The sequence below is a fragment of the Hippoglossus hippoglossus genome, chromosome 20 (assembly GCF_009819705.1).
Source record: "Hippoglossus hippoglossus isolate fHipHip1 chromosome 20, fHipHip1.pri, whole genome shotgun sequence".
In the NCBI taxonomy this organism is placed as follows: Eukaryota; Metazoa; Chordata; class Actinopteri; order Pleuronectiformes; family Pleuronectidae; genus Hippoglossus; species Hippoglossus hippoglossus.
Window position 1 is genome coordinate 6,371,673 of NC_047170.1, and position 13,389 is coordinate 6,385,061.

At 41.4% G+C, this 13,389-nt stretch overlaps 2 protein-coding genes across 4 annotated transcripts in view; both read left to right on the plus strand.

The window, feature by feature from the left end:
* Positions 1–5,694, plus strand: part of arhgap29a (Rho GTPase activating protein 29a) — a 33,748-nt gene extending 28,054 nt beyond the window's left edge. For all 3 annotated transcript variants that reach the window (XM_034572282.1, XM_034572284.1, XM_034572283.1), the window contains 8 exons: positions 339–437; positions 678–841; positions 1,624–1,812; positions 2,369–2,506; positions 2,803–3,038; positions 3,154–3,442; positions 3,538–3,646; positions 3,815–5,694. In XM_034572282.1, coding sequence (XP_034428173.1) covers positions 339–437; positions 678–841; positions 1,624–1,812; positions 2,369–2,506; positions 2,803–3,038; positions 3,154–3,442; positions 3,538–3,646; positions 3,815–4,761 — 2,171 coding nt within the window. In that variant the 3' untranslated portion in view covers positions 4,762–5,694. The remainder of the gene's footprint in view (positions 1–338; positions 438–677; positions 842–1,623; positions 1,813–2,368; positions 2,507–2,802; positions 3,039–3,153; positions 3,443–3,537; positions 3,647–3,814) is intronic.
* Positions 5,695–6,881: 1,187 nt separating this feature from the next.
* The window catches only part of LOC117753843 (retinal-specific phospholipid-transporting ATPase ABCA4-like), a 33,273-nt gene continuing 26,765 nt past the window's right edge, over positions 6,882–13,389 (plus strand). Inside the window, exons 1-7 of the mRNA XM_034572280.1 lie at positions 6,882–6,958; positions 7,392–7,503; positions 8,289–8,382; positions 8,507–8,648; positions 8,928–9,067; positions 11,610–11,737; positions 12,177–12,374. Coding sequence (XP_034428171.1) covers positions 7,438–7,503; positions 8,289–8,382; positions 8,507–8,648; positions 8,928–9,067; positions 11,610–11,737; positions 12,177–12,374 — 768 coding nt within the window. The 5' untranslated portion in view covers positions 6,882–6,958; positions 7,392–7,437. The remainder of the gene's footprint in view (positions 6,959–7,391; positions 7,504–8,288; positions 8,383–8,506; positions 8,649–8,927; positions 9,068–11,609; positions 11,738–12,176; positions 12,375–13,389) is intronic.

A 13,389-nucleotide genomic window follows, 5' to 3' on the forward strand; every position in this document is an offset into this window, starting at 1 on the left:
GGTGAAGTGTGTGATGCTGACACCTCCACCTACCAACCCCCAGAGTGTTAACGTTGCAGGAGTTTATCCCTCATAACGAGCCTCCTGATCAGCTCATCAATAAGTCAAAAACCTTATTTAACTGAGGTCCATAGGAACCCATTAATCAGTCAATGGGTGTGCGAATCACCTGACAATCGGGGGTCAACAACATGCAAGTGGACCACACCCTTTCACCTGGTGCATTGCACTGGAAGTTGTCTCAGTGCATCACACTGTAAATAGCACACAGGGAACAGACCAGGGAAGAACAGCTGTGGAGATGTGGACTTACTGGTGTGTGCTGCCTTACTGTTCAGGAGACTTCAAGAGGAGATTACCCAGAACCCCATCCACTGGCACCATGTCTTCTGCTGATGACCTGGATGAGAGAGAGCCTCCGTCGCTGTCTGATAACGGTGATTCAGACTTAACACTGACAACTGTTGACCACTGTTACAAATGTTTTAACTGTTAATTAGTTCCTACGGTTTCCTTTTATATATATAACTTCTTTCAGTAATATTACTGTAGTTAGGGTTATTATTATTTCTTTTATTTTCTGTATGAGAATAGCCCTATTCTCAAGTGCATTCTTACACTATATTAGTGAATGGAAGATGATGGTTTTAAAGGCTGTTTCCCCTCTCACTCCGTAGGTTTAAGCGAGATGGTCATCGAGACAGCCAGCTCCCCAGGTCCCTTCAGAAACACCCAGATGTCCAAGGCATCTCAAACCCACAAGCTGAGGAAGCTCAGAGCGCCCTCCAAGTGTCGAGAGTGTGACGGCCTGGTGGTGTTTCATGGAGCAGAGTGCGAGGAGGTAACCTTGGTTTCTTTTTTTCAACCCGTCCACGATCCTCTGTTTGGACCTGTCAGAAAATGTGGTGAGCCCACAGCGAACAGGGTTGAACATTGCCAAAGTTTCACAACGGCTTCTTTATCAGTAATGGCATGCAAGAAAAAAAAATCTAACTAAGACAGAAGAGAGAGAGACCACCTCTCCCCTCAGCAAATAAAGGGGAAAGTTGAATTTGGCCACAAGCTCTCCCCAGAGAACAAATCCACCAACTGGTCTCAGTTGGGGAACGGGCAATGGAAACCAAAGACCTTTTGTTTGTCTTCCGAGGAGTCCCCTCCATCAACCCTGTACCCCCCACCCCTGTTTATTTTAGATCCAGTGTCTTTCCATATTTATAACATAAAACGAACAAGACAATAACAAAAGGGGTGCTGGAAAAAAATACTTTGAAAGATTTGGTTATGTAATTATGGGAAACACAGACGAGAAGCTGACATAAAAAAATAACTCTGCAGTGTGTTGAAATCATTCCATTTAGTAATTCAAATGGTGGTTTACTTTGAACATATCTGTGTATCCACATTTCAAACCCAGTACCCTCTGGATTTAATGGCTCGAGAGAGATAGAGACAGGGAGTCTATTTGTCCCCATCATCATGCAATTTCAGCTTAACTTCAGAAGAGGATCATGGGATGTCCCAATAGTCCCAGTAATTGTGTGTTGTAGGATCACATGCTGCAATTGTTTTAGTTTTTATAGTGGAAATGTTGTGTGACTGAGATACTTGTCAACTTGTGTGCAGTGTTCGCTGGCCTGTCACAAGAAGTGTCTGGAAACCCTAGCCATCCAGTGTGGCCACAAGAAGCTCCAGGGGAAGCTCCACCTCTTCGGCATCGACTTCACGCAGGCGGCTAAGAACAGCCGGGACGGCATCCCATTCATCATACAGAAGTGCACGTCGGAAATCGAGAACAGAGCGCTCAACATAAAGGTAATTTGATTTGATTATTTTTAAATCAACTTACTTTCAATTTACTGAATTAATAAATTGCTAAAAATATAATAATAATAATACCTCATACCATTTGTTTTGTTCATGACAATATTACTTTAAAAAAACAGTTGGCTCCATTTGAACAGAGGATGTTGCTGCTACAAGTTTTCTATTAGGCTTCACTTCAAAGAATTTGGTTACGGTGACTTAGAATATAAAACTTTGACTATTAGGCTGCTGGTGTTGTCAGCATTAACTTTAACTGACTTTAATTATTCTAAAGTCTCAAATTGAACTTAATTTCTGAGAAATAATTATGATGTACTCGTTACCCGGCTACATATGGGTGTTTGTACCAAACTAATATTAATGACCATTTAAAAATGGAGAAAAAGAAAATGCTCTGAAGTAAATATAATATAGTTCAAGTCATTTATTTTTCTTTGGAGTATCCAAATATTCAGTAACTGTGATTACAAAGTGTCACCATGGTGAGCCAGAAAATTGCATAATCTTTCTTGAGTTGAATGCATTTTGTTTTTGTGCCCTGAAGGGTATCTACCGGGTGAATGGTGCCAAGTCTCGGGTTGAAAAGTTGTGCCAGGCATTTGAGAATGGAAAGGACCTGGTGGAGCTCTCCGACCTTTATCCCCACGACATTAGCAACGTACTCAAACTCTACCTGAGACAGGTGGGCTGCTTTTACGAAACATTATCCTCAATATAAGCAATATTGAGGTGTTTTACATTTACATTGATTGTCGCCCAAATAAGACACAAGCTGGAATAAAGTGAGTTCTGCAGAACACATTCACTGCAGTTATGTTTATTTGTCTTTGTTTATTTTTGGCCCAGACCATATTTCCCACTTCTCATCCCCTGATTCCCCTGCTGTTTTTCTTATATATTTTGGTTGTTTCTGTTTATTATTAACTTCCTTGTTTCATTTGTTTTACTTGCTCTTTTTGTCATTGATTTCCGTGGCAGCTTCCAGAGCCGCTCATCCTGTTCCGCTTCTATAACGACTTTATCGGTCTGGCCAAGGAAAGCCAGAGTATCATAGTGGAGGAACTGGAGGCGCTGCGGCTCAGTCCCACCCCAGTGACCCCGGCACAGGTCAGCGTGGAGCTCAACCGGGTCCTCTTCAAGATCAAGGACCTGCTGAAGCAGCTGCCGCCAACTCATTACAAGACATTGCAGTTCCTGGTCGAGCATCTGCACAGGTAGGCCTCAGTCACATAATCCATAATCCCATTTCTGCTGAGTGCAAACAGTGAACATGTTAATTTAACAATGAGGGATGTGATAAGTGATAATTAAATGAACCTTCCTCTCCAGGGTGACAGAGTGGTCAGAGGAAAATAAGATGACAGCCAGCAACCTGGGTATCATCTTCGGCCCGACACTGATCAAGCCGAGGCAAGCGGACGCTGAAGTCTCCCTCTCCTCTCTGGTGGATTACCCCTATCAGGCTCTCATTGTGGAGCTGCTGATCAGACACTATGAGATGGTCTTTGACACCCTCCTCGGTCCCCTGAGCGGCACCTCGCCCACAGAGGCGGTTACCCACCCCCGCCATGACACCCAACTGAGCAGGCACTCCAAGTCGCTGGGAGACATTAAGGAGGTAATTAGCTTTCATGCTAAAAATTTGCATGGCATGTAATATTATTGAATGTAAAAATCATTCAGTGTGTTCCTCCGTTTTCTTTCCCATCACAACAGTCCTCAAAGGTGTATAAGAGGCATTCCTCAGTTAATCCTTCTTCCCACTTACTGGTTGAGGTTCAGGAGACCACACCAAGCCTCGATGGAAGTGACTTTGAACCTGGTCAGTGTTACAAAGATAGATAATCCTTAAAGAGCAATATAATGAGGCCAATATTACTCCATAATTATTTTGTTTCGTAAAGCAATCTGCAGGATGTTGTCTATGAAGTCTACCTCATTTTACTTCCTATGTTAATGTCTAAACTATTTATTATTTCTCTGTTTAAAGCAGATGAAGTGGATTCAGAGACCTTCAATGGGGTCCCTGAGGTCCCAAAACCTGGAGAGAGAGGGCTCTGTCGCCCCCAGCATATCACTGTCTCCAGGGTCCAGCTGCGACACCCTCGCAACAAACTCTCCTCCCGGCCGGTCAGCATGCCGGTAGAACGGATTCTCAGCCGAGGCCGAGTCGACGAGAACAACACTCGGAACAGCGCCGACCAAGAGGTCAGGAAAGGCAGCAGTTTTGACGAGTCCATCGAAGAGGTGGATGAAACCGAAAATGCTAAACTGCGCGTGGCCACACATTACCGGAGTAAATTTATTGACACCCAGACATTACGCAGAACTTGGGACAAACAGTACAAACAGGATGCTGCTTCTCGGACTGTCAGAATCGTGGCCAGTTCATCCACAGAGAGCACGTCAGAAGATATCAGCAACTTATCAGCTTCTGTGCCATCAACCCTCTCCCTGGGAACTTCTGGGAGCACTCTCAGCACCCTGTTCCCCAATAGACCTTACACAGTCGCAGTGCGACCCAGCAGGACTTTAAGAAGAGAGGACAATGTAACCAAGTACAGCCCCATTGCAACAGCTTTCAGAGCTCCCAGGACTCTCCAGCCCCCCCCAGGAACCTTCTACAAGCCCCCATCGGGGAACAAAGCTATAGCACTGCCGAACTGTGCATCAGCCAACAGCGCAGAGGAAGAAGATGAGGACGAGGAGGACGAGGAGGAGGAAGAGGATGACGATGATGAGGAGCTGGGGATTGAGATAGAAGTGTCTGTGGATGAGCCTCTTGAGGAGGACATCGAGGCCGAGCAGGTGGCCATGTCTCAGTCTCCCAGCTCTAGCCCCGAGGAACTGGGCCAAAACCAGGGCAAACCTGTGTACCAGAGACTACGGCCACGACGCCTCCAGGAGGTCGAGCATCGAGAGGCTCATTTTGTCTGAGAGACGGTGCTCGATTGTGAACAGTGTGTCCCATATTCTTTTGGAGAAAGAATAAGAAAAGTCTCTGCAAAGACAATTTCCAGGTGTACTAAGACTGTGGGCAACGTGTGGAGAATTAAATGTACCCTTTGGTCCTCAGAAGACAAACAGGATGCACTTAAGATGCTGTATATTTTTAATATGATTCACTATATTTCATTTACCGATCACTTGCTCTGTACACTCTGGCACTTGGTCAGAATATTTATATATTTTTTTTAAACTGTGCAATTACATTTTATTTGACCATTTTGTATAAAGTTCTTACACGCTCACTATCTCTGTATGTTTATAGACCAAAAACACTTTTTGATTTATTACTATACTGCAAAAAAAGTTTGGTGCACTAACCTGACATCAAAACTCTTCCACATGTTTCTATCCTCTGTGAGTCAGAATATTTTAAAGCGTTACATTTAGGGTATAATTAATCATGCTAATGACTTGTGTATAAAGCAACACTGTATAATGACCCTTTTGCTCTACTGAATATCTGTATTGGCATTTGCTAAGAAGCACCAGTTGCAAAGGGTGTACATCCATTTTATACTGTTGAACTTGTACGGTATCAACTCTAATTGTCCTGCAAAGCATTTAGAAATGCCCAGGAATTATCTTTCCTTTTTTTTAATATAACATCTACATTTTTTAATAGCCAAAGTTTTATTAATTTTCTTTTTTTTAAACTGAAGTAGTTTTATCAGTCAGCTAAATCGTACAGGTTCTTTGTAATTAATAGTGAATGCATCATTTATTTAAATGTTATCTGTTTTTCATGGTAATGTACAAGGTTGACAGAATGTTGAAAAGGTCAATGTAAAAAAGGAAAAAAAGCAGGTACATGAAATCAAACACCCTTTTGTAACTTATTAAAATATATCTGACAACTTCCAACTGGGATGGTTTGTATCTGTATGTCTGTCTGTCTGTGGAACACATATCTCGTGAACCGTTCCTTTAAAACGACCTCACACTTGGCATGTCTATTGTAAATTGCTCGAGAAAGTGCAGTGCCGAGTTTGATTTTGTTTGGACATGCGATATGTTCACTATTAATAACATTTGAATAAACAGGCGACCAGCGCTCCTTAGCAGTCAGCGGGGGCGGGGGCAGTGCACCTTCAGTCTTTTACGTCCTCAGATAAATTACAGCAGTGGTTGGAAACTGGCAGCCTGGGGCCAATAATCTGTCTCACCAGATCATTTACTGTAGATGATCTGATTATTTTATTTCACCATACCGGACTGAAGCAAGTAGTCACTGACACTGATCTCCATCATTATAACAACATTGAAAGAATCACTTCCTGTTTGTCAAGTTATCTTCAAAGTTACAACCCAGAGTTTGTTTGTTTGCCGCAAGGCTTTATATTTATATAGCTGAATTACAGAGCTTCCATCATGAAAAGCTGTGAAGTTGGCTCTAAAGATTGTATCAACAAACCTCTAAAATAACTGACATGCAATGTATGGAAGTCCAGTAAATCATTAAAACTTATTTATAAATATATATATATATATATATACATAAGCCACACACAAACAGTTTTAAGGCTATTTCATTTTCATTGTAAACAAACCTGGTAGGATGAAAACAAAGTTTTCTAACTTCACTCTGCATCATAGACTGTTTACAAAAAAACTGCACACAACGTCCAGCACACAAAAAAAGTGACAGTATATTGTAAAGTAGAACTGTTTGAGGAGGACTCACTAATGACAAGCAATAATTCTGGAGTTGCTCCAGAGCATTAACCCGTTAAGAGTGGGCACTGTACTAGCTTTTTAAAACATGGGAAAAAAACTTTATTTAAAATTATTCTGAACATTTCCATGACAACCAGTGTTTATGCAGTGTTGAGCCTGTGAACAGATAATGAAAACAGAAATATTCCTCTTTAACATTGAGAGGATTATAACAGTGGCAGGATTATGCAGTATAATGAGGGCCAGGTGGTTAGGTCAGGTAGGCCTTTACAAACGGATGAGAGGCGTTTTCAGTCTCCCAGCACTGAAAGAAGATTAAATCAATCTGCTTAACTATTCACAAGGTCTGGAAACAAGCTGTGTTTGCAACCTCAAGGAGCAACTCAGTAGAATATGTGGTGTTATGCTTTAGTTACTGGATCTCTGTCTGCAGTGCAAGTGTTCTCCTGAGGTAAGTGATATGATCTGCTGCCTTATGTGAAGTCACAGTATGCTATTAGCAATGTAGCCAAACAGATTACATAACACCTGCGACTGACCTAGATTAAAGCTTTTTGTGTTATATGCACCAGGAACGTGGAATATTCAGTGTGTTCAGACAGTGACATTATCCATTAACACTAACCAGAGGGTATGTTTGTATAATGTGGAAAGTTCTGTAATTGTTATGGTAACCATGTGAAATGTGAAGCTTAATAGACTCATTATAGAGCTAACTTTTATATGGGGTATACTCTTTGGATGAATGTGTGACAGCACAGTTTATTCACCAAAAATACTTAAAAAAAACAAACAAATTACCCTAGTTGCATTTCATTTTTTAATATAGTACATAAGTTGGCTTCATATAGATCATAGTAAAATAGCAGGCTTGTTAAATGCAGGTTTGTCGGCTGGTGCCAGCCCCTGCAGGGGTGAAACAGAGGAGCCATGGGGGCAGGAGGACAGGTCAGACTCCTGCTGTGGAAGAACTGGACCATCCGCAGGAGGCAGAGGGTAAAATCATTTATCAACCACACACTGGATTTATCCCCTATGAGTGTTGCAGTTAGTTACAATTCCTACAGATCCAAAACAAGGAACCCTCAAATTTGCATCAGGGGGCTCCAGAGTCTGTACAACATATGACCGAACTGAAGAAGTAATATGATTTTTAAAGCATTATCAGTGATTCCAAGTTTGCAGAATTTGCAAAGTTGATATTTGACTATTGAAAAATATGACAAAAATATGACAAAAATATCTTACAAGCCTATAGCATATTTTAGGAAAGTTGATCAGGGGAGTCAGTCATAACATTTTGAAAGTAATAATGTTGTCTCCAAGTAAAATACAATCCTAAAGTGTCTAATTATATTTGTCCATTACTCAATATTGTTTTTCATCATATAAATTATTAAACCTTTAATCAAGAGTTTGTGATACTTTCTCAGTATAATATTTTATGGACCTTTTGATTTTGATATCTGTTATCTTCCTATTACTACGATCTCACCTGTATTAGACTCATTGTTTAAGTTATAACTAAAAGTGCTGTGGTCAGTCTTCATATACAGTCTACGGTTCACAACTGCTAGTGCTACTCAAAATATTGAGTTTAATTAATTAATTTATGGCCTATTGCATCTATTTATGTTATGTTTATATCTGATGTACACAAAAACAATTTTTATATTAACACAGGTTAATATGTGTTGACACGTTAAATAAATGACTTACTCACTTCTGCCAAAGTCCACATTGTTCATTTTTATAAAATGAATGTGCTGCTGTTTAATCAGGTGCGATTCTTCATGGAGATCATGTGGCCTGTAATGCTGTTCATGGGACTGGTGTGGCTAAGGAGGGTGAATCCACTTTACCGTCAACATGAATGTAAGTGGACAGTTCTGTCCTCAAGAGTGATTTCCTCTGTGGTCCATATGGCATCCTATTGATAAATGTTGATTGTGACTTATGCAAAGCACTGAAAGCCAACAAGAGTCTCCTCTCCCCTCAGGCCACTTTCCCAACAAGGCCATGCCCTCCACGGGGGTCCTGCCCTGGATCCAGGGAATCTTCTGCAATGCCAACAACCCTTGTTTCCAGTACCCCACCCGTGGTGAATCTCCTGGTCTTGTGTCCAACTATAACAACTCCATGTGAGCATCACACTGGGCTTGTACAGGGAGGTGAACTTAAGCCAGAGATGATGAATTCCTTATGAAACATTTGATCTGCGATGAAAAGGTAGACTTATGTAATGGACTCAAAGAGAATTTGTTCAAATGTCTCTGGATTATGCTTCACTCGTTCCTAAGCCTCAGTCTATGTGTGCACACACTCAGAAATGAATGTACTTGCCATAGGTGTGTGTGTGTGTGTGTGTTGTTAAACAGTACTAAATGTGTGTGATCTGCTAATAACCCTCGCTCCTGCAGATTGGCTCGCTTCTACTCAGATGCCCAGGAGCTTCTTGTCAGCGATCCACAGTTTCTGCAGCTCGGGCGCCTCTGGAGGGAACTGAACACCATGAGTAACTTCATGGATACTCTGCGCTCACATCCTGAACAGATCTCAGGTCAGAGCTCCAGACTTTTGTCAACATGCTGCCAACCATACTTTCAAACAGCTTGACTACATATTCCAGGTCACTTGTGCAGCTCGAGGGGAAAAGTTTCGTTTCTGAATGTATTGCGGTTGTATTTTATTCAGATAAACCTAAATAACACACTTTTGCAGGCATATGCAAATTAGAGTCATGCCTTTTTGTAAAACACAGCTGCACATTTAGTAGAAAGTGGATGCACGAGCAGCAAGGAAACAAACTGAGCAAAAAGCTGCACTTTTCGTTTTGAACGCGTGCTGATAGATGAAAGCTTGGAACCGTCATCTGGTGGAGAACCATGTCAGTCTACATCACACCTCACACCTTTCCCCTGTCAGTCAGTGTGTCTGTGCAGTGTAACAGGATTACATCACATGGACTTAAGAAAGGCCCGTAACATAAGCTGCTTACTTCCAACACCAGTGTGCTGTTTGTTTGGTGGGAGAGCAAATTCACGTGCGCCTTGTTCACACTTCCCCCTCCCCCCGTGACAGAACATACAGAAGAGACTACACCATGCTTACAACCCTCTGTCCAAGTGTACTTATGCCATAATACATGCATGACCCATACATGTAGTGACAGGTGCCTGAGCTTCATAGCAAGTGGAGCAAGGGCATTTTCTTAATTCAATTAGTTTATTTCTTTTATTTATATTTATATTTAATATTTTGACTGATCCTGCTTTGTCCACTGACTACAGCCAAACTACAGCAAAACTTGACATTACAGCAATCCTTTAAAACATCTGATAACCCTGTTAAGCAACACAGCGCTGCAGCAGCAGCTATTATGAACACTCATCTGTGATATTGTCATTTGTTTCATTACCATGCTTTCTGCTCAGAGTAGTCAGCAGAGTCTCCCCTCTCACCCGCCTGTCCTCTCACACCATGAGCAGACACATTTCCAGTAACATGTTCCCAGGTTTGCAAGTCTTTTCGAAAATCATGACCTGAAATTTAGATCTATAACATAATTTTAAATGTTTTGCTGAACCTCTTATTGACTATATGCCCTTTTCTCAGGCCCCTGCTGGCAAATGATATGCCTGCAATAAATATGTGTATCTCTGCAACTCCAGGGTCTATTATAAAAATCTATCTAATCTAATCTGGCATCTATATAAAGACAACACTTGAGAAATCTATGCATCAGTATAGATGTTATAAGGGTCACAGTATATGAGGGTAGAACAGAAAATAAATGAGAGATTTTAACCAGGTTTAATTATCCAATTCATGTGATGTGCTGGGACTTTGTCCATAGGAATGGTTTGTCGTTGTTTGAAGATGACACACGCTACCATTTCATGTTACATAATATTTCTATGAATATAATTTCAAGTTCTTATAATTATTTCCTGTCCTGCTCCACCCAATTATTTACTGAATTCTTGGTTTTCATAGCAGCCTTGGTCTAACTAGTCTGGACGAGTGCAGGTGGCTGTTTTTCATGCGAGAGGTTATGTGGTGTAAAAATGCAGGTAACTTGACATAACCCCTGTCAATCATATACCTTTCAGAGTTTGCTGCCTCCTGTTATGAGCCATGTAAGTACATCTGTACTGAATGTGCTGCACATTTCCCTGCTGACGAAGAAAATCTTCATGATGGGAGTGGAATGAGGCCAAGAGAATTCCCGCCTGTGAATGATTGTGTGCGGCCACTCTCATGGAGAAATACGTAAATGGACCAACAGAGCTAAGAGAGATACGCATCCACATTCCGCACAAGTTCCCAGGGGCCCTGTGAAAAAATGAACCCTGTTGAGCATCAAGTTATGTAACTGATAGATTTGCCTCTTCATGACAGGTCATAATAAACAGGAAATATTGGAGTGGACTTTATGTTCACATTTAAAATCCGGTTATTAGGCACAAGTGCAAGGATGGGAAATGATTGAAGATTGAAGCCACTTATCAGATGTCGCGGCTGATGACAAATATGCCCTGAAACTCAGTGATATGCTGTCCATGACTTGACAGTAATCAAATGTTGCTCGATGTGATTTTACATTCTTTCTTCTGAGCTTCTGAAATCAACTTTTTCCTCTTTTCCACATAATTGTTGATTTCTCAGGACGTTAGGTGTGAATCTTGATGGAAACACCCAAGCACATTTATGGGTGTGGTATTGATGCGTGTGTGCAATTTCATACTGATCCAGCATGAGGACTGTTTGGCATTGGCAGAGGTATGCGCTCTACTGAGTGCAGTTCAACTCTTCGTGTAGCCAAGCAAACTTTATTCATGCACAGACAGGCCACAGGAAACAATGACACAGTGCAGAGGTGGAGTGTCTTCATCCTGTGTGTATCTCTTTTAATGCTGCAGATATGTCACAACTTGCTCAAAATATGTGCCACTAAGTCTCCAGAGTCTTCCACTATATCCAGTTTATCTACTTCACAACTCAAACGGACCTTTGATTCCAAACAGTCGTTAAAGAAACAGCAGAATGTACAGTAATTAAAAACCAGTCATCCCACAATCTGCCTGTGTCTCTCTGTACAGGCCGAGGAGTTAGAGTGGAGACGATCCTGAAGGACGATGAAACTCTGACCGCGTTTCTGCTGAGAGACATTCCTCTGACGGAATCTGTGGTCTATCAGTTAGTCAATGCTCAAATCAGGCCTGAACAGGTACACAGACACACACTTGCATAAACACACACCTACATGATGGGGATGAATCACCGAGGTACATGTTGCAACATTTTAATAACAACCTGCGCTGGAAACACAAACAGTGTCAACGTCTGTCAGTGTTGCATGGTACTAGGTTGGATCCTGCAGCTGCTTCAGGGTGTTTCCCCTTTGTTATTAATCGAAGGCCTTTAGAGCTTTTGGCAAATTTTAAATGTAAAATTAAAACGCAAGAAAGCAATTGACATTCAGTTTAGATTTAATGCAAGACTTTATTGATCATCCTGGCATTGATTTACTTTTAGTTTTTCACTGGAATTAGATTGACAGGAGTTTAAGTGCTTTGGGTTTCGTTCGATGAAAGACGAACTTTACCCGTAATTGTAAGCCTGTATAAAAGACATTCCCGTAACCTACATTTCCACCCTTTTTCCAGTTCGCCTCTGGTGTCCCAGACTTGCATTTAAAAGATATCGCCTGCAACTTGAACCTGCTGGAGCGCTTCCTCTTTTTCCCCAGCCGTCGGGGACTCAGCGCTGTTCGCAACGCCATGTGCATCCTGACCCCGCAGCGGCTGCAGATCATCGAGGACAAGTTCTACACCAATGTGGACTTTTTCAAGCTCTTCCGGCTGGTCAGTGCTTGTTTGTCCTGGGATTTAGACTGCTGATAAGAACATTAGTTTTATAGGATTGAAACGGTTGATCTTGTCAAAGGTACACAGCTATGGACTTGGACAAAATGCTGTTTTTGATCAACTTCCTCAGATGACTATCATCTTAAATAATTCCCTTTCATCTAATGTTTGCGTTTTTATTAACTTAACCTCTAAGTAATCGATCAAAACTCCGCCATAAAAAGACTTGTAGTCCCATCTCTATAATTACACACTGCTCATGCCAAGAGTCTTTCTCTTGGCACGATGAAGCTATTCACTGACAATACAAAGCTCATACATGTGTGATATGCATACATATGGCATTGATAGAGTGATCCAATGAGTGTATGAACAGTGGAGGCCTGTAGGGCTGTATCAGGTCCAATTTTGGATGTTGCCATGTTTATTAACTTATTTTATTTCTGAAGGGGTCAGTTACATAAGGCGGATCCAAGTGCTGGCTGAATGCATTAAGGATATGCTGGCATGAGGCATTACGGGATTTGGCAGGATGGTTGCCTTTTTCAGCAGGGTTGTTTAAGTGTTAACCTTTTGACACAGCGTGTGTCTGATGAATGCATTAATCAGGTTGTCAAGTTCATTAATGATGTAACTGTCCCATGGAAAAAAAAAATTAAGATGCCCTTTAATTTCTTTACACACAGTATAATGTATGGGCTCTGATCACAGCAAGTTGACACAGGGCTGTTGTGTGACATGCAGCATCTTTATAGTCAGGAGACACAATGGATTAACAGCTGTTAGAGCCTTGACTCATAGGTTGGAACAAATATGTCTCTGGGAAATGGTAGTTGTCTTTTCAAGTGAATAAATTCATGAACTTCCAGTGAACTAATAATACAACTACATCATTCTCTGTCAAAGAAACTCACAAACATTGTGAGAAACGGAAAGGTGTGTTTGACAGATTAGCATGAAAGATAAATTATAGGCGCAACTGGCGCAAATTTCTAATAGGCTGCGATATTAA